This window comes from Mustelus asterias, chromosome 4, assembly GCF_964213995.1.
Source record: "Mustelus asterias chromosome 4, sMusAst1.hap1.1, whole genome shotgun sequence".
NCBI classification, from domain to species: Eukaryota; Metazoa; Chordata; class Chondrichthyes; order Carcharhiniformes; family Triakidae; genus Mustelus; species Mustelus asterias.
Window position 1 is genome coordinate 95,956,128 of NC_135804.1, and position 21,135 is coordinate 95,977,262.

A 21,135-nucleotide genomic window follows, 5' to 3' on the forward strand; every position below is an offset into this window, starting at 1 on the left:
TACTTCTATAGACAGCGATGGAATAAATTTCCTTTATGGTATAATTGGTTGAGGGAATCATTGGTTAAGACTTTGAAAAATATTAGTGCTTTATTTAATTACACCAACCACCAGGCAAATAAATTGATTTTATACAACTATCTCTGTTGCGGTAATTACTTTTTATTCCCCTCCCACACAGTATAAAATTGAGAAGAGTGTTCTGCTAATCCAAAAGCTCAATCTATCTGTCTGGCACAATGACACTCTGGGCCGAAACAGTTTTCTGGGAGAAGTGGATGTGGACTTGGCCAGCTGGGACTGGAGTAACCGAGAACTCAACTGGTATCTTCTCAAATCGAGAGTAAGTAAATCATTAAATGCTGCAAACCTGACTGTAATCCTGTTGCAGATCCTTGCTGCAGCCTTTTTTGAAAAATGCTTCTTGGAATGACTAGTAGCAATGATGAGGGTGTTCAAATCCTGTGACCAAAATTGCAAAGATTTGAATAATGCAAAACCTACCACATTAGCTATCAGGATGTGAGATCCAGGCATCGGATTCACTGCCCCCACTCCCCTCCTCATAGCATGTAGATACTAAAAGGGCCACCTTTTCTTCTCATCTCTTTAGCTCTAACCAAAGACTTTGTCTTTGGCGTTACCATTTTGGAAAACCCTGTTTCCCTGAAGACTGGATTATTGAAAAAAAAACAGATATTCCATTCATTTTGCTGACTTCACAGTACAATGTAGGACTGCCTCTGGAGAGGAATTGGAGATTGTAAGGATAAATGCAAATAGAGATTGTCATTTATTGTGTGGAACAAGATTGTTGCTGAACTGCAGCCACTTAATGTGCTGCCATCAGCAAAATGTGACCAAGCCAATCCACCTCCCCCCACCTTCTGAAAATTCCTTTTCTGTGAGATTATTAGCAACCTGCTAGGCAAAGGAAATTAAAAAGTTCAATTTGCAAGTGCAAATCTAACTACACAGCTGCTACAGCAAATAATGGTTCATTGTGTCCTCATTCCTCACAAATTGACTTAATTAAATGTTTTAAAGAATGTGGATAGGTGAAAGAGAACTTTAAGTACTACCTTTGACCCTAGCGATACACAATTAAGTAGTGTTCTTTAAGATATCTTGGCTAAAGTCCTACATTGCACCCAAAAAGAGAGGTCTTCAATTATAACGCCCAGGCAGTAACCCAGCAGCTGGATTGCATGTGAAGGCAAAATAATGCATCTAGTCCAAAAATTGGTTCAGAGCTGCCTTGGGCTGATGTGCATTGCAGCACAAATGATTATGATGAGTCAATCTCCTGTGGCGCTGTGTAATCTTTAGGTGAAGCTGGCTGGGTATGCAGTGGTAAGATTTTTTTTCAATAAAATATAGGTGCATAACATACAGTCCCCATTTTAACCATGGACATTTTGTCCCTATTTTCATTTACTTGCAGTTAGTTAGTTCTGACTTTGGGAAAGAGAGAATTTGGTTTGATTCATGCTTCAAAAGAAAAGGTTTGTTCCATGTTTGTCGACTTATGGGGCACGCAATGCCACCACAGGCTACCGCTACTGCTTGCTTCAGTGCTCTCGATGGAAATAAAAACACACATAGCTAGCACTATGTGAACAAAATATTCTCCCTTGGAGTTTCTCTGCAGTATACCTGGGGTGGATTGTTGCCGCCCCTCTTGCCAGTGGGATGCTCCGTTCCGGCCGAAGTCAATGGAATTTGCCACGTTTTACTGCCCCGCCTTTATTGCAATTTCTGCTCCTGGAAGTTTTCGAAATTGTCAAAAAGGTGTACAATGCTGCCACCAGTGGCAGGAGGGTGTCATTAGGATGCCAAATTGACGCAGATAATTTCAATTCAAATTGTGGATGGAGGGAATTAAAATGGGTGGGAGCAAGGGAGTTGACCAACATATGGCAAACTTGAAAACAGAAAGTAAACATGTGTAGTTAGGATCTGTATGTGTGAAAGTTATCTAATATAAAGATTTTTAAACTACATTCATTACTATTCAGAAGGCAAAGTCAAGGACACATTGCACATTCTACATTGAGGATGGAAGTTAAATTTTACTGTTCCTTTTCCTAAAACAAAATATCAGACCAGTGAATATTTTGATTGGAGGGGAAGAAATGATGGAATTTTCAATCAATAATTCTGTAGTGACAATGCTGTTTTCCTATATATTTTCCTGCAAGGGATAAGGTTTCTATTCTGAGTAGGCATTTTTCCACTGATCATCAAATAAGCAAACTATGACTGAACGGATCACTTTATGTACAACTTTAAATTTTTTAAAAAACTTTTTTTTTGCAGAGTCCTGCTGTGGGAGTTGGAATAGATCACAGAGGGGAGATAAACCTTGCCATCAAATATGTACCACCGGGCGCTTTAGGTAAAAATCAATCTATCCTTCAAAGGTGCTTCTAAGTATAGTCCAGCAAAGAGCATATAAATTCCAGTGATATTGTCCCTATTCGACAGTTTGGGTCCCCCTTCTCAAGGTAGCTGAGATTTATCAATGTATATCCCTTCCAAATTCTCGCCTTGTCTCTTTGTGTGCAGCCTCCGATGAATGCTGCAAAAACACAAACCTGTCTTCCAGCATTCTATGACACAGTCACACTGCACAATGCTGATAGCATCTGGCAACTTTCACCTCCATTTTCTGTAAGATTTCCCCTGCCTTCAGATTTCCTTTGTATGCAACAGGGCTGGAGAAGGCACCCCCTCTCCACTGCTCTCTCTCTCTCTCTCTTTCCCCCCCCCCCCCCCCCCCCCCCACCCACACACACACACACACACACACACTTTACTATTTTGCCAGTAAACAGGAATCCCTCTGACTAAAAAACTGCTATTGGCTAACAAGCATTGTATAAAGACACCTTTCTCAGTTCATTGAAACAACAGCAAATACTCAGTGAGGGGTATTGATAAAATGGATGTGGAGAGGATGTTAGGGAGTCTTTGAATGATTTTAAGGCAGAGCTAGATAAATTCTTCATTAACAAGGGGATGGAACGTTATCGGGGCTAGGTGGGGAATATGGGGTTGAGGTTCCAACTAGATCAGCCACATATTATTGAATGGTGGAGCAGGCTTGAGGGTCCGGGTGGTCTACAGCTGCTCCTAATTCGTATGTATGTTTGTATGTTGGTGAATGCATATGTATATATGTGGAACCTCAGTTCCTCTAGTCAAGTGGATTCATAATTCAATGGCGGAATGATGGCAAGAAGATAACAGGTCTCTGGAATACTTAAATTGTTCTGTCCAAACAAGAACCCTGTCTACCTAATGCTGGGATGAACAATCGGTGTGAGGTATAAGTCAGAAATAAACGTCATTAGAATTTAATAATATCATGCTCATTATTGCTATTTTGGATGAAATCTTATAAGAGCAGATTAAAAAAGTTAGCTTTGTTCTCGTGGTGGTGGCATGGATGGGGGTGGGAGGAGGAAAGAGATATGGAAGGTAGCATAAATCTTATGGTGATGGATGGTTAATCCAGGCCCAGAAACTAGAAGATGTGCTTTAAAAATAATGAAAGTATTGTGAATTTAGACTGAGCATTTGCACCATGGATACTAGCTGCTTGGGGCAAACTCATGGGAAAGACCATTGAAGCAGAGAGTACAAATCGGATCAAAGGGTGATTTATAGAGGCAGCTTGCAGGGAGCTATGCTGAGAAGGTGGATGGGTAAGAGAGTTGAGATCACTCGAGAAGGGCAAAGTTATTGTGCCAAATGACCTTTGCCCCATATAAAAAAGCAATAGTTTTTTGAAATGAGTTTGAACATTTAATCTAATCCTATTGAAAACATATATCACTGTGGGAAGTGGAGGGCATAGACATGTAAGACTGTGGGTCTGTGCCATAGTTTTTTATGAACTAATGGGACTGTCCTGACCAAAGGCAATCTCTAATGTTGAGATGAGCCCCCTTTCTTTCCTTGTGCTAGTATCTTTCTCTGGAGCTACAAATTTGGTTCAACCCGAGTGGGACAAATGTCAACATCACTTCCTTACTGCTTTAACTTGGCAGGAGTAATGTATAATAAATGAACTTTTATTATCAAGTGAAATTTGATTTATTAGTGTCACATGTATTAGTATACAGTGAAAAGTATTGTTTCTTGCATGCTGTACAGACAAAGCATACCATTCATAGAGAAGGAAAGGAGAGAGTGCAGAATGTAGTCATGGGCAGATTGGAGTGATTAGTGATACAGACTCTTCATTGTGATGTCTCTATAAAGTTTACCTGACTACCACACTGAGTTCTTACCATTTCCAGCTTTACAATGAGCAGGCTAAATATTTCTGGAGAATCAGTAATGGAAGGTTTCAAAATCATCTGCCCACTATACTGCTACATTCTGGTAATTAATATAGTGCTTCTCCCTGTTCTGTGCATTTCAAGTACAGTTTAGGTTTCTATAAGAACATAAGAAATAGGAGCAGGAGTAGGCCATCTAGCCCCTCGAGCCTGCCCCGCCATTCAATAAGATCATGGCTGATCTGAAGTGGATCAGTTCCACTTACCCGCCTGATCCCCATAACCCCTAATTCCCTTACCGATCAGGAATCCATCTATCCGTGATTTAAACATATTCAACGAGGTAGCCTCCACCACTTCAGTGGGCAGAGAATTCCAGAGATTCACCACCCTCTGAGAGAAGAAGTTCCTCCTCAACTCTGTCCTAAACTGACCTCCCTTTATTTTGAGGCTGTGCCCTCTAGTTCTAGCTTCCTTTCTAAGTGGAAAGAATCTCTCCATCTCTACCCTATCCAGCCCCTTCATTATCTTATAGGTCTCTATAAGATCCCCCCTCAGCCTTCTAAATTCTATTGTTTATCCTGGTAGGGGAGAGCAGCGAGGACCATTTGCTTCTTCCCACTTTGATTTCTCATACATAGCAGATTGTATGGTGATTGAACCATGATCTTGGAGTGCTTTGTTTTTGCTCATAGTCCTTTTGCAGTGGAGTGAGGAAGATTTAGTCCTGATCAGCCACAAAATGATTGAAACACCTCAATATAGAATCACAGAATCCCTACAGCGCAGAAGGAGGCTATTCGGCCCATCGAGTCTGCACTGACCACAATCCCACCCAGGCCCTATTCTTGTAACCCCACATATTTACTCTGCTAATCCCCCTGACACTAAGGTCAATTTAGCACGGCCAATCAACCTAACCTAATATAATTCTTCAATTCCACTTAATAATTTTAATTTACACCTCTGCTTTACAAAGTAGATATATTTAGTCTTGAAAGGATTAATTTGAGTTTATGTCTAATTTGTTAAGGTGCTGGAGATCCACTCACTGGAGAGGTTCACATCTGGATGAAAAATGCCAAGGACTTGCCCCAGCTTCGATCATCTGGAGTAGATTCGTTTGTGAAATGGTACTTTAATACCTATCTCTAATGTATATCCTGCAGAGAATTCACAGGCTCACTCCTTTTTCAAATCCACAAGAGATTTGGGGGGATAGCAGAATTTCTTTTTCTCATTGTCTCATCTATTTCTTGTCATTCATAGAATCTCAGCCAGTGTCTGATTTATCAGACTGTGAGAGGGGTCTCAACCACCAGTTGGAAAACTGGTGAGGAACCCCCATCAGGTCTGTGGGGGAGGCCTGACTGAGTCAAGCGCTCTTCAGGCACATGGGTGGTCACCATCGAGCCTTCCCCGGGATTAAGATACCTGGTTGGTGGAAGCCCCACCCACTGAGCTGTCATCCAATCAGAGGCCAAGAGCTCCTCATGCTTCCAGTGGGGGTGTTGACAGCTGGTGGCTTAGCAACTGATGACAAGGCAACCACCAGAGGTCCAGGATTATCCTGGCACCACAGACCAAAGGTGATTGGTGGGATAGGAGTTGGGGTGGGGGTCTGTGAGATGGGGCAATGTCTGAGGGTGCCTTTCAGCACCCCTCCCTTTCCCTCCACCCACCCTTTCTGATGCCAAAGCCTTTAACAGGCACTGAGTGCCAGTGTATGAGATACACCTCCACCCCTGGGCCACAGGCAAACCCAACAGGATTTTTGGGCAGCCTTCAGAAGGCATGGGAAAGGCATGTGACTCCCATTTAATCCTGAGGCACCACTAACTTGTGGTGGAATCAGAAATGGTGTCGGTTTGGCTCATTAATCTACCCCCCCTCCCCGCCAAACCTCCACCATGCCCACAATCTCTCTCCACCCCCGCCCCCCACAAGACCACTTTAACTCCCCTCATTATTTATCCTCAGTTACGTGCTTCCCGACACAAGTAAGAAGAGCTACCAGAAGACTCGGATTGTGAAGAAGGACACTAACCCTATTTATAACCACACTATTGTGTATGATGGCTTCAGACCGGAGGATCTTAAGGAAGCCTGTGTTGAGCTGACTGTATGGGACCATGAAAAGCTGACCAATCACTTTCTGGGTGGACTGCGACTGGGCTTTGGCACTGGTAAATGCATCATTCTTGTTTGGGCTTGTGGAATTTTTTTGAGGGCTGTAGTTTTCTGTGGCAAGGTGGTTGGTCTGGTTGTAGGTGCTGATTGACCAGTAAAGGTACAATCGCCATAGTCCCAGATTACCACAGGCTGCTTGCCCCCTCAAAGGGTGGTGACTGGTGGCGATTTAACTTGAGGACCATCATGTCTCAGGCGAGCGGCAAGGTTGAGAAGGTAGCCCTTCATGAATAACCTCAGCTGGTACGGGAATTGAACCCATGCTGTTGGCTTCGCTCTGCGTCACCTAACCAGTCGTCTAGCCAACTGAACTGAACAGTGCTGCTGCTGGGATCCAATTTTTGTTTGTATGGGCAATGACTGCCTCTTGTCGGTGATGTCTATAAAGTAACCAAAGTAAAATGATGAACAGACAAATTCAGGGCGATTTTCCAACCTCGCCACGCCTGGAGCAGATTGCACTGATCCCAAAAATTAACGTGTGGTTTTGCACTTGGCGCAAAACAGTTTGCAATCGTTCAGGTCCCTTTCTAATGTTACAAAGGGTGCAAGGTTAATTAACATATTTAAAGTTGCATTTAAATGTGCTTAGCCTGTTTGATGCCAGATTCCCCCAGTTCCTGGAATCTTCCAACCTTCGCGTGCGGTACAATACTAGCGAGAATCAGTACTGCTCTCCACTAGCAGAGACCAGGCGCGAAGGCCATGCCAGGGGCTTTGGAGGCCATTGAAGCCCCCCATGGTTGGGTACGTGGCCGGAGCAGTGTCAAGGGAATAGGACCTGAATGGGTGTGGGGTCTGCGTGGGGGGCTATGATGGGGGGACTTCGGGGGGCCGTGCAGGGGTGGAGCTTGAAGGGAGGGCATGTCAGGAGTCATGATGGAGGACGGTCATGATCGGGGGACCCATTGAGAGTGCTCCAACACTGGTGACCTGTGTTGGGGAGGGGTGGGGAAACATGCTACTGATAAGGTGGGGGGGGGGTCACGATATATGGGAGGGGAGAGAGGGGGTCTCCCATTGCACTGAGATCAGGGCGCCCTTTCAAAATGGTGCCCAAGTGCTTTGCAATCAGGCTCATTGGTGTGTTTATTCCGCCCCCAGCCCCCCAAACTGATGCGCAATTTGCCGCTCTCCCAAAAATGTGGAGAGATTGCAGTCCAGACTGGCACTGATTGCACCGGTTTTCTTGTCGTTAAGACACTTTGTTTTTTTGCAGCGGAAAATTTTGCTTGTAATGTATATTTTCCAGGAGGCTGCATGTTGAGGCAAGGTTGGAGGAGACTGGGTGTCATGATGTGGAGATACCGGCGTTGGACTGGGGTAAACACAGTAAGAAGTCTCACAACACCAGGTTAAAGTCCAACAGGTTTATTTGGTAGCAAAAGCCACTAGCTTTTGGAGCGCTGCCCCTTTGTCAGGTGAGTGGGAGTTCTGTTCACAAACAGGGCATATAAAGGCACAAACTCAATTTACAAAATAATGGTTGGAATGCGAGTCTTTACAGGTAATCAAGTCTTAAAGGTACAGACAATGTGAGTGGAGAGAGCGTTAAGCCCAGGTTAAAGAGATGTGTATTGTCTCCAGACAGGACAGTTAGTGAGATTTTGCAAGTCCATGCAAGTTGTGGGGGTTACAGATCGTGTGACATGAACCCAAGATCCCGGTTGAGGCCGTCCTCATGTGTGCGGAACTTGGCTATCAGTCTCTACTCAGCGACTCTGTGCTGTCATGTGTCGTGAAGGCCGCCTTGGAGAACGCTTACCCGAAGATCAGAGGCCGAATGTCCGTGACCGCTGTAGTGTTTCCCAACAGAAAGAGAACACTCTTGCCTGGTGATGGTTGAGCGGTGTTCATTCATCCTTTGTTGTAGCGTCTGCATGTTCTCCCCAATGTACCATGCCTCGGGACATCCTTTCCTGCAGCGTATCAGGTAGACAACGCTGGCCGAGTTGCAAGAGTATGTACTGTGTACCTGGTGGATGGTGTTCTCACCAGGCAAGAGTGTTCTCTTCCTGTTGGGAAACACTTCAGCGGTCACGGGCATTCGGCCTCTGATCTCCGGGTAAGCGTTCTCCAAGGCGGCCTTCACGACAGCGCAGAGTCGTTGAGCAGAGACTGATAGCCAAGTTCCGCACACATGAGCACGGCCTCAACCGGGATCTTGGGTTCATGTCACACGATCTGTAACCCCCATAACTTGCCTGGACTTGCAAAATCTCACTAACTGTCCTGTCTCTTTAACCTGTGCTTAACGCTTTCTCCACTCACATTGTCTGTACCTTTAAGACTTGATTACCTGTGAAGACTCGCATTCCAACCATTATTTTGTAAATAGAGTTTGTGTCTATATGCCCTGTTTGTGAACAGAACTCCCACTAACCTGACAAAGGGGCAGCGCTCCGAAAGCTAGTGGCTTTTGCTACCAAATAAACCTGTTGGACTTTAGCCTGGTGTTGTGAGACTTTTGACGGAGACTGGATGGACAAGGATGGATTTGGAAATAAGGAAAACGATAAAGTAATTCACGGGATGATGGAATCAGTCCGTGGCGTATTGTGCAAGAAAAAAATAGTCAATGGGCTTCTAAATGGCCTGTAATTTGTGGACATAGGATGGGCAGCAAGGAGAATTTTGTAGAAATTAATTCTTCAACAGCCATGTGGAAGGGGCAAGAAAGACAGCGGACAATGTTTTACAGATGAAGGGGAAAAGGAATAGGCTGGAATTGGAGCGGGCAAGGGGCGGAGCATAGGAAGGTCCCTTGACCTCGGGCAGGATATTATGGTTTCGGAACCAGTGAGGCCGTAAAATCCTACCCATAGCCTTTTAATGATTCAGATGTGGGGCAGGAGGCTCTGCTGAAGATCAAGCTTTAGCCTAAGGGTGTCGAGGCTGAGATAGCAGCCAAACAGGATGGCAGAATTGAGATTGGATGGGTGCTCAGGTAGAGAGAGAAGAAAATCTGCTTTATTCCTACGATCATTAATCTGGAGGAAACATCATCTTAAACAAATAATTGGAAAGGGTGACGCTACCATTGTAAAAAAAAATGCTGCATTGCAATTGCAAGGAGTCCCAAGTTGCATGTGACACTTAACTGTTTTTCTGATAATAACTCTCCCCAAATGAATTCTGTTTGTTTATAATTCTCATCCTGTGCATAGTCACTATGAACATTCTTAAATGATGCACATATCTGCTATAATTATTGTTTAGTTTTATTGCTGTTAGAGTTGTGATTTATTGTGCCTAATGTTATCTATTGACATATGGATAAATAGGCATCCATATCTGCATGATCATCGTGTAACTTTTGCAGTTACCATTCAGGACTGGGCAGTATATGCAGGAATGCTAATTTGTTAGAACTGCAGGTGCATAAAACAAAAACACAGCTTCCACATCGTACAATACTGTGGAGCACAATTACACCACACACCTGTCAGCAGGAATCACCAATTCCTCATTTAGAGTCTCCCTAAAATGCAATGCTTAATTTGACATTGCTTTGTAGTAAATATATAGATAGACAGCCTTTTGGTTAAGATCAAGTGTAGTTTGCTGATCCTGAGTTGTGCAATGTTGTCTGACGAATCGGGTGATCTCCTACGGGACAGCTTGGAATCAATGGACTGGTCAGTATTTAAAAACTCTGTCACCAGCCTGAACAAGTACGCCATTAGAGTAACTGACTTCATTAGTAAGTGTGAAGAAGAGGCAAATCCGCATGTTTCCCAACTGGAAACCATGGATGAACAGGGATATCCACTGCTTGCTGAAGTCCAGGTCTGTGGCGTTCAAGTCAGACAACCCTGACCTATACAGAAAGCCAGATATGATCAAAGGAGATCCATCAAAGATGCCAAAAGACAGTACTGGACAAAGCTTGAGTCCCAGGCTAGCCACACACAACCACGCCGACTATGGTAAGGTCTGCAAGACATAACAGGCTACAAGATGAAGGCATGTAAAATCACCGGCTCCAACGCACCCCTCCCTGATGAGCTCAATGCATTCTACACCTGTTTTGAGCAAGAGGTCAGTGAGAACATGCCCTCCATCCCGAAAACCTTGGATGAACCTCTATCTGAGGTCACTATTGCAGATGTCAGAGCAGTTTTCTCGAAGGTCAACCCACAGAAAGCAACTGGCCCGGATGGGGTACCCAGACGAGCACTCAGATCCTGGCAGATCAGCTGGTGGGGGTATTCGCAGACCTCTTCAACCTCTCTTTACAACAATCTGAGGTCTCTATCTGCTTCAAGAAGACAACCACCATCCCAGTACCATAGAAAAGCCAAGCAGCGTGCCTTAATGACTATCGGCCGGTAGCTCTGACATCCATTATTATGAAGTCCTTCGAAAGGCTAGTCATGGCACGAATCAATTCCAGCCTCCTGGACTGCCTGGATCCACTACAGTTTGTTTACCACCACAGCAGACGCCATTTCCCTGGCCCTGCACTCAACCCTGGAATACCTAGATAACAAAGACACCTATGTCAGACTCCTATTTATTGACTACAGCTCGGTCTTCAACACCATTATTCCTGTGAAAGTCATCTCCAAACTCCGTGGCCTGGGCCTTGGCCCCTCCCTCTGCGACTGGATCCTGAACTTCCTAACCCACAGACCACAATCACTAAGGATAGGCAGCAACATCTCCTCCAAGATCATCTTCAACACCGGTGCCCCACACGGGTTCTCTGTCCCTACTATACTCCTTATACACTTATGACTGTGTGGCCAAATTCCCCTCCAGCTTGATTTTCATGTTTGCTGACGACACCACCGTAATGGGTCGGATCTCAAACAATGAAGAGACAGAGTACAGGAATGAGATAGAGAATCTGGTGAACTGGTGTGGCAACAATAATCTCTCCCTCAATGTCAACAAAACAAGTTCAGGAAGCATGGAGGAGCATATGCCCCTGTCTACATCAACGGGGATGAAGTAGAAAGGGTCGAGAGCTTCAAGTTTTTAGGTGTCCGGATCACCAACAACCTGTCCTGGTCCCCCCCATGACGACACTATAGTTAAGAAAGTCCACCAACGCCTCTACTTTCTCAGAAGACTAAGGAAATTTGGCATGTCAGCTACAATTCTCTCCAACTTTTACAGATGCACCTTAGAAAGCATTCTTTTTGGTTGTATCACAGCTCGGTATGTCTTCTGCTCTGCCCAAGACCGCAAGAAACTACGCAAGGTCTTGAATGTAGCCCAATCCATCATACAATCTAGCTTCCCATCCATTGACTCTGTTTACACTTCCCGCTGCCTCAGAAAAGCAGCCAGCATAACATAGAATGCCCGGGGTGCGTGGGGTCCTATCTTCCACCTTCTTTCGTCAGGAAAACGATACAAAAGTCTGAGTTCACGTACCAACCAACTCAAGAACAGCTTCTTCCCTGCTGCCATCAGACTTTTGAATGGACCTTGCATTAAGTTGATCTTCCTCTACACCTTAGCTATGACTATAACACTGCATTCTGCACTCTCTCGTTTCCTTCTCTATGAACGGTATGCTTTGTCTGTATAGCTCGCAAGAAACAATACTTTTCACTGTATGCTAATACATGTGACAATAATAAATCAAATCCTACACTTGATAGAAATCAATGAGGTTACACTGAGACTTCATTTGAAACATTTTTTAAAAATGCCATCTAGGCCTTTTGGCTAAGATGAACCTCAGATCAAGCACTGGAGGGGGTGTAATGCCTCCCCCTATTAGCTTGGATCTTGTTGATCAACCCCAAGGCAGGAAAAGTGGGGCCTGTCTTGTCACCTTGGATCTGTAATGCCTCTCTTGTAGGGACTTTAAACCAATTTGGTTTTTGATTGGATATAACGTAAAAAATATATATACAGTATATGGATAGACAGTTTCTCATTCCCTCCAATATATTGCTTTGAATTCTACTGTGGACTTTGGGGTTCCAGTGTCAGAGTTGCCGCACAAGTGCACCAGTCTCCTAATTGGCTGCCTTTCCTTTCCTTGCTTTCCTTTTAAAGGATGGCAAGTGGAATTTCGATGTTGCTGGAATTTCGATGTTGCTGGAATTTCGATGTTGCTGGAATTTCGATGTTGCTGGAATTTCGATGTTGCTGGAATTTCGATGTTGCCGGCCCAGTCAGGGAGCCAGTGTCTCTGGAGCCTCAACAGCAGCAATTGGAGAAATTCCATATTGCTCGACTCATCAATGTTGCCTGTAGTTAACCTAGTTCCAACATGATCTCAAAATAAGACCATTTTCTTCTGTGCCTAGCCTGTTGTTTGAAATATTCCTGGTCATTGACACTCCTGTAAATGTAACAAAAAGTGGTGCGCGTGTGTGCGTAGGCGCTAGGGCGAGTAAACTTTCACACTGCTCTTGTTCATGTTTTGAAGGATATAGTTATGGAATCCCAGTAGAATGGATGGACTCCACAGAAGAAGAGGCGACTCTTTGGCAAGAGATGGTGTCCAGTCCCAATGAATGGATACCTGGGTCCCTGCTACTTCGGCCTCAACTGGGAGGCAAGAAGCTGAAATGAAATAGCACTTTGTGCAAAAAGACTCGACTGCCAAAATGTCATTTGTCTGTCAATCAATCAACGACTGATAAATGCACTCAGTGGACTTGATAACATGAATCAAGATGTGCTTTTTTTTTTCTGTTTTAAATATTTAACTTTCTGAAATGACTGAAATCTGTTGCCTTTGTATACTTGAATCTTGAATTTCTTTTAAAGAAACCATTTCAAATGTTTGTACAAAAACTATTTTCTTAAAGACTTTGTATCCCAGCTTTGTCATTAAGTATCTATATTTTCATGGAAGTTTTCTCATGAGCCTTCCTCACATTCCCACTATTTTCTGTGAACCATCAATAGGTCTGTTCCCTGATTGTAGGCCTCAACAGTTACACTGGAAATGTAACAGCATGAAACCTTGATCTGATTTATTGAGTTTCAATCCTGAACATTCTCTTGCTGAAATTAAAAAGAAGATTGCTGGAAATACTCAGCAGGTCTGGCAGTATCTGTGGAGCTAAAAAAAATGAGTTACTGTTTCAGGACCAGGGTCTTTGTCAGGTCACAAATGAAGGGCCATCAAACTGAAACATTAACTCCTGTTTATCTCTCCAGCGTTGTCTGAGCTGCTGAGCATTTCCAGCATTTTCTGTCAGTTCAATTTCCTGCATCCATAGATTGTTTCATCTCATTGCCTTGTTCAAGGTATTCTCAGGAACATTCCAACACTTTGTACCAAAGCATGATGGAATGTATGCCTGTGTCTATCATTCCTCATTACATTGAGCTGCTGGATTTGGATATCCCACCCAGAAAGTTATTGAGTGGGAGGCTAGGTAAATGAATAAGAATCTTTTCAGTCTTTGCACGCCTTCTGCTAAAAGTTCTTGCCTTTTCTAACTGAACAGTGAGTGAAACTGAATTCCAGGGTTGGTTGCATTAAGCATTTGGTCCGTGAGCAGGCCCGAAGAATTGCTGCACAGAGATGTGTCAGATGCTGCTGCAAGTATTGGCGAAGTACTTAGCAGTAGCTTCTCGCTGGTTTGGAGAGTGGTCTTTCTGTTGTATTTTGTTATGTGACTTTTCTGTATAGCTTTTACCTCCATTAGTGATCATTTGTAAGAAGTTTTTGCTGAGATTGTGCCAGTTCTTGTGCTTAAACTGATTCTATTGTATAGATTAATAGGGCACATTTAGCAAATTAGCTTTTTGCACTGATTCTAAATGCCCATTTACTTCCCTTACACATATAACATCACTGATGTCGTTAAGAAAATAAATACCATAGGAAAAGGCTATGTTAGGAAAGGATCATAAATAGAATCAGTTCATGAGTCATAACATCCAGCTGGCTAAAATGGGTTAGAGAAACACTGCTGCACCTGGGGAGATGTAATGCTGTTACTACAGTAGAAATATAGCTCTAAATTGCCCAGTTAGGTAATTGCTGTTTCATTATCAAGTTCAGTTGAGGATTTAGTTTTTGTTGGATTCCTTTTTTGTTGTTTGTCTCGACCCTTCAAACATTTGGATTGTTCCCAGTGTTGCATAGCAGCGTGTACTCTGCATCCCAAAATGTCCTTGTTTTATTGTTGCAACATTAACAGAAAGGAGGTGAACAATGCTCCTTGTAAATGTTGAAGCTCCCTTCCGGTTGCATTGCCACCTCTTGTGTTTAGTTCATGTACTGCTGTAAAGTGAACCAGCCTTGCCTTTGCTGTATATATCATGATCCTCTTCATCTCATGGCAGGAATTCAAATTTGAAGCATTTCCTTCAGAACAGTGAATTGCGTGGGTGCACTTTATATACGGTGACCCTGCTTCATTCATTTTGTATCATCCAGTCAGCCATACATGATGATTGGGAACTTGCTGTGATGTTGCTTTTAAGTTCTAATTGAAGTAGTTTGTCTATCTCACAGTGGTAATATTTATGCATTCCTTCCTCTCTTCCCCTCACCATCTATGTTTAACAACCCGATCAAGGATTAACTGAACATACTAATGAAAGACAGGTGATTGTTCACACCAGTAGCAAGCAATGTTGGATCCAACTCTCTGATTTTCTGGTTGATGGACTAGTTAGCTATTTATCCCTCCGTTTACAACTGGACCACATTTCACTTATGAAAAAGCATTTGCTCCTCCCGGTAATTTTCTGGTTAAAATCGATTTGTTAAGCAAGGAAGGTATGAATGAGCACTCGAGAATTGAGGTAAGACTGTATGCCTTTACCTCATTTATAATATTTTTAAAAATCTGTTTATCTTTAGACCATTGCTTAATGGTTTGTCGCTGCTATTTTCTGACACAATTTGCATTTCAATGTTTGCGTGCTGTAATATATTTCTGTGTCTGATCAGCTGGTATTTAAGTTTTAATAAGAAAACATAAAGGCTTTCCCTGGCCTCCAACCTAAATTGAGAATAGCTTTTTGGTGCAAAATCGATGGATCTCAGTGGAGCTGAATTTGACTTGCATGATGCTAATATAGTTTCTTTTTTCAAATTGAACTTAAGAAATGAGAAGTGGAAAGCTGGGCTATAATTTCATCCTAGAGCAATGGTGGATAATAAAATATTAAATATGTCACATTCTTTTGTGTCTGTTGACTGTTTAAAAGCTTTTTCAAGCTGAACTAATTCCTGAAAATATAAATTGAGATACACTTACACTTGCAGGGAGAATCCATTAGAATATATGGGTTTATCAATGATAAAAAAAGGAATTAATAATGTCCTGTTTTTTTAATTTTCAGTGCTCATTAGTAATTTCTCTTGTTTAATCTGCTCTTCTCAATGTGTGTCGCTCTCTCTCTCTCTCTCTCCACGCTGCCAGCACCCCCTCCCCCACCCTGCCTGGGTGCTGACTAAATCAGGATTCATGTGACACCAGCCCATTCCAGCACAAGAGGCCATCATAACTGATCCTGTTAGACTCTCTTCCCAAGCAAATGCTGACTTCACAACCTGATTTTACCCTTTCCCCTGCTCCAAAGATATTAACACTTTTTTTGTAGTCCTTAAACGCTAGTAGGCCAGTCCTAGCTGGTCTCTCTTGTTTGAAACTGTGTGTATTGCTGCATTCCAACAAGGATATTAAAGTGCAAGTACAGCTGGCACAGAACTCTGCCATTAAAGTTTATTTATTAAGTAGGCTTACATTCACATTGCTGTGAAGTTACCACATTCCAGTGCCTGTTCGGGTACACTGAGGGAGAATTTATCATGGCCAGTGCACCTAACCTGCACATCTCTGGACTGTGGGAGGAAACTGGAACACCCGGAGGAAATCCACGCAGACACGGGGAGAATGTGCAAACTCCACACACACACACTGACCCAAGCTGGGAATCGAGCCCGGGTCCCTGGAGCTGTGAGGCAGCAGTGCTAACCACTGTGCTGCCCGTCAAAGAATTAAAGTAGTCCAGTGTCTGTGTGCAAGATACAAACTTAACACCGAACTTAACAAGTACCCGAGGGAACAAAAAGCTACACTCTGCATGACATAATCCATTCCATATAATGGAGCTTCACCCGGAAGTAAGTACTGAAGTATCAGTAAGGGAATAAAATGGGAGGCTTTACATTTGGTGTCCAGCTCAGTTTTTACTTCAAATATCTCTACTCTATTTAAGAGTTTGAGAGTTGAGTATAGTATTTCAGACTCTTCACTTCTGTTTTTCAAAACAATATCTCCCCTGCTTTGCCTTCCACTTTGATCCCACCAATTTTGCACCTTATTACCGTCCCAGGATGGTACCTCGTACAAACGAGCCCCTGGCTCCCCTGTGCTCTTTCCTTGATAATCTCTGCCACGTTCATTTTGACAACCATTGCCGGCTCTCCCTGAACAGCAGCCCCAAACTAAATAGATTATTGTCTTCCCTTCTAATCCCCAGTACAGTACATGCTTATCTTTGGAGACAGTGAGTGATTGAGAGTCAGAGGGAGATAGCAGCCAGGGATTCGCTGCTTTGTGAACAGGGATCATAGAATTCCTACAATACAGAAGGAGGCCATTCGGCCCATCAAGCCTGCACCAACAACAATCCCACTCTATCCCTGTAATCCCACATATATACCCTGCTAATCCCCCTGAAACTAGTGACAATTTACCATGGCCAATCAACCAAACCTGGACTGTGGGAGGAAACCGAGCACCCGGAGGAAACCCACACACACAGGGAGAATGTGCAAAGTCCACACAGACAGTGACCCAAGCCGGGAATCGAACCCAGGTCCCTGGCGCTATGAGGCAGTTGTGCTAACCTCTGTGCCACTGTGCTGCCCCTACTGGATCATTAGTGCTTGAACAGCTAGTGATCTGCTGCGTACACTGCATTGGTATTGGTATCATAATACAGTCCAGGCAGGACTTGAGGCCCAGCCGTCTGTTAATAAACTTCGCAGCATATCTCTGGACTTTAATTCTTAGCTATAGGCTCTGACTTGTTGCTTGAACTGGGATTCAAGCGATGCTGTATATTTAATAAAGGAAATGATTTTGTGAAAACAAAAGCTTGTAGCCCTTTTTTAATTCACTCGTGATGTGAGCCTCACTGGCTAGGTCAGCATTCATTGTCCATCCCTAATTGCCCTTGGGAACGTGGTGGTGAGCTGCCAACTTGAACCATTGCAACCCATATGGTGTAGGTACACCCATAGTGCTGTTAGGGAAGGAGTTCCAGGATTTTGATCCATCGACATTGAAAGGTTTGTGATATATTTCCAAGCCACGATGGTGTATGACTTGGTGGGAACTTCTAGGTGGTGTTGTTCCAATATATCTGCTGCCCTTGTCCTTCTAGATGATAGTGGTCGTAGGTTTAGAAGGTGCTGTCTGAGGAGCCTTGGTGAGTTCCTGAAGTGCATCTTATAGATGGTACATATTGCTGCTACTTTGCATCAGTGGGGAAGACAGTGGAAGGAGTGCAAATCAAGCAGGCTGTTTTTTCCTAGGTGGTGCCAAGCTTCTTGAGTGTTGCTAGAGCTCCACTCATCCAGGCAAGATCACACCCCTGACTTGTAGATTGTGGACAGGCTTTGGGGAGTCAGGATTGCACATTGTGCCATCATCAGCAATGATAGAAGAAAGGTCATTGATGAAGCAGCTGAAGATGCCCCTGAGATACCATGGAGCAGAGATGCCTGACTTCCAACAATCACAATCATCTTCCTTTGTGCTGTGTATGACTCCAGCCAGTGGAGAGATTTCCCCCTATTCCCATTAATTCTTTCTCCCCAATTGCCATTGTTCTCTGAGAATAACTGTCAAGCAAAGTGATTTGACGCGACACCAGGAACTGGTGAGTGCTTGAGCTGTGAAGCTTCACAGGTGAAGGCCAGTGATCATCTCTAGTCAATCATCTTAGGCAGTGAGTTGTGTAGTGCATTGAATCTCCAAGAGGTGAAGAAGAGTACATGGATTTAATATAACAAAGCATTGTGATTATAGTATTGCAGATGCAAATAATTAAAGCAGAGTGGGGAACAAAGAGCTCACTGAAGTAGATGAAAGTAACAGTAGTACCATGTTCCTTTTCAGAATGAAGCCTTCCCCCATTCTCTGCAGCTGCTTACTGCAGCTATGTGCAGTCTCTTTCCCAACTGCCTGACAGAAAATTCAGCACAGAAAGAGGCTTTTGTACTGTGCGAGTTACAGATTGGTGTAATCTATTTTAATTCAATTTCCCTGGTCTACCCCTGCAGTGTTTGATATATTTATTTGTGTGATTTGACTCAGTTTCACTAACTATTGCGGCAATGAATTCCAAATTTTAAAGATTTTGAATATTTTTCTAAATATTTTGAACAAAACAAATTACAGCACAGGGAAAGGCCCTTTGGCCCTCCAAGCCTGCACCGACAATGCTGCCCGACTGCACTAAAACCCCCTATACTTCCAGGGACCATATCCCTCTATTCCCATCCTATTCATGTATTTGTCAAGACGCCCCTTGAAAGTCACTATCGTACCTGCTCCCACTACCTCCCCCAGCAGCAAGTTCCAGGCACCCACCACCCTCTGTGTTTTTTTTTAAAAAACTTGCCTCGCACATCTCCTTTAAACCTTGCCCCTCACACCTTAAACCTAGGCCCCCTAGTAATTGATTCTTCCATCCTGGGAAAACGCTTCTGACTATCCACTCTGTCCAAACCCCTCATAACCTTGTAGACTTCTATCAGGTTGCCCTTCAACCTCCGTCATTCCAGTGAAACCAAACCAAGTTTCTCCAACCTCTCCTCATAGCTAATGCCCTCCATACCAGGCAACATCCTAGTAAATCTTTTCTGTACCCTCTCCAATGCCTCCACATACTTCTGGTAGTGTAGTGACCAGAATTGAACACTATGGGACCTATTTTACCATTTTGATTCTGAGTGCTGGGCGGACTTGAAACTGGGAGTGTTTCAGATCTGATTTTCTGACCCATTCTCAGGCGCCCCCATACGTCCCCATAATATCAGCGATTCTGAATCTCGCTGTTGAAGTCTGAGGGTGGGGCTTAATGCGCAAAAAATCATGCAGCTCCGATTAGCGCCTCCAACAGCACGTGCACAGAAAAATAATGATAGAATCCCCCACCCACCTGCCACCCAGACCGATTGTGGCCCCCTCCCCCCCCCTACCGATCACAGGCAGAGTGGCCATTTCGGGTGCGGTCCTGATTGCGTCCATTTTCAGGCCTTAGTAAAGGGGGAACCGGCACATGAAGTGGGTGTGGATTGCGCTACTCACCTCATGCCTGACTTTACCAGGTTTTCGCGCCCGAAAATGGGTGCGATGCAATGGTAAAGTCGGACCCTATATTTCAACTGCGGCCTAACTAAGGTTCTATAAAGCTGCAACATGACTTGCCGATGTTTAAACTCAATGCCCTAGCCGATGAAGGCAAGCATGCCGTATGCCTTCTTGACTACCTTCTCCACCTGCATTGCCACTTTCAGTGACCTGTCTACCTGTACACCCAGATCCTTCTGCCTATCGATATTCTTAAAGGTTCTGCCATTTACTGTGCATTTCTCATCTGTATTAGACCTTCCAAAATGCATTACCTCACGTTTGTCCGGATTAAACTCCATCTGCCATCTCTCCGCCCAAGTCTCCAATCGATCTATATCCCGCTGTATCCTCTGATGTCCCTCATTGCTATCTGCCATTCCACCAACCTTTGTGTTTTCCGCAAACTTACTAATCAAACCAGTTATATATAAATGATTTGGAGGAATATGTATTACAAACAGCAAAGGTCCCAGCAGATCCCTGAGGAACGCCACTTGTCACAGCCCTCCATTCAGAAACGCACCCTTCCACTGCTACCCTCTGTCTTCTATGACCGAGCCAGTTCTATATCCATCTTGCCAGCTCACCTTTGATCCCGTGCGACTTCACCTTCTGCACCAGTCTGCCATGAGGGACCTTGTCAAAGGCCTTGCTGAAGTCCATGTTGACAACATCCACTGCTTTACCCTCATCAATCATCTTTGTCACTTCCTCGAAAAACTCAATCAAGTTAGTGAGGCACGACCTCCCCTTCACAAAACCATATTGCCTCCCGCTAATACGTCCACTTATTTCCAAGAGGGAGTAAATCCTGTCTCGAACAATCCTCTCCAATAATTTCCTTACCACTATCACACAAATAATATTGTCTATTCAAAACTTGATTTTATAGATTTAAATTTTCCTCATTCGTTTAATTAAAAGATGAAGTAAATGACTGTATTCCATTTTTTAAAAATTAGGTAAGGCAATGTTGTGAGCCCCGCTTTGAAATGAGCATGTGCACCATTGCTTTGTAAATACATGCAGTCTGCAATTGCAAGCCCCGGGCTGCAGGCTAGGAGGAGGCTGTGGGCTGCAGGGGTAGGAGGAGGCTGTGGGCTGCAGGGGTAGGAGGAGGCTGTGGGCTGGAGGGGTAGGAGGAGGCTGTGGACTGGAGGCTAGGAGGAGGCTGTGTGCTGCAGGGAAGAGGAGGCTGTGGACTGGAGGCTAGGAGGAGGCTGTGGGCTGCAGGGAAGAGGAGGCTGTGTGCTGTGCTGATGGTGCTGATGTTGCAGTGATTTCATCAGCTTTCGCCCAGAGCTGCAACTTGCTCAGAAAAAAAAAACACGCTGTGACTCCTGCATCAG

General features: G+C 44.0%; 1 protein-coding gene across 1 annotated transcript in view; it reads left to right on the top strand.

Moving 5' to 3' along the window:
* The window catches only part of LOC144492862 (uncharacterized), a 96,677-nt gene extending 81,085 nt beyond the window's left edge, over positions 1-15,592 (top strand). The window contains exons 17-21 of the mRNA XM_078211395.1: positions 182-343; positions 2,320-2,398; positions 5,323-5,422; positions 6,270-6,475; positions 12,874-15,592. Of these exons, the coding sequence (XP_078067521.1) occupies positions 182-343; positions 2,320-2,398; positions 5,323-5,422; positions 6,270-6,475; positions 12,874-13,019 (693 nt within the window). The 3' untranslated portion in view covers positions 13,020-15,592. The remainder of the gene's footprint in view (positions 1-181; positions 344-2,319; positions 2,399-5,322; positions 5,423-6,269; positions 6,476-12,873) is intronic.
* The last annotated feature ends 5,543 nt before the right edge of the window (positions 15,593-21,135 follow it).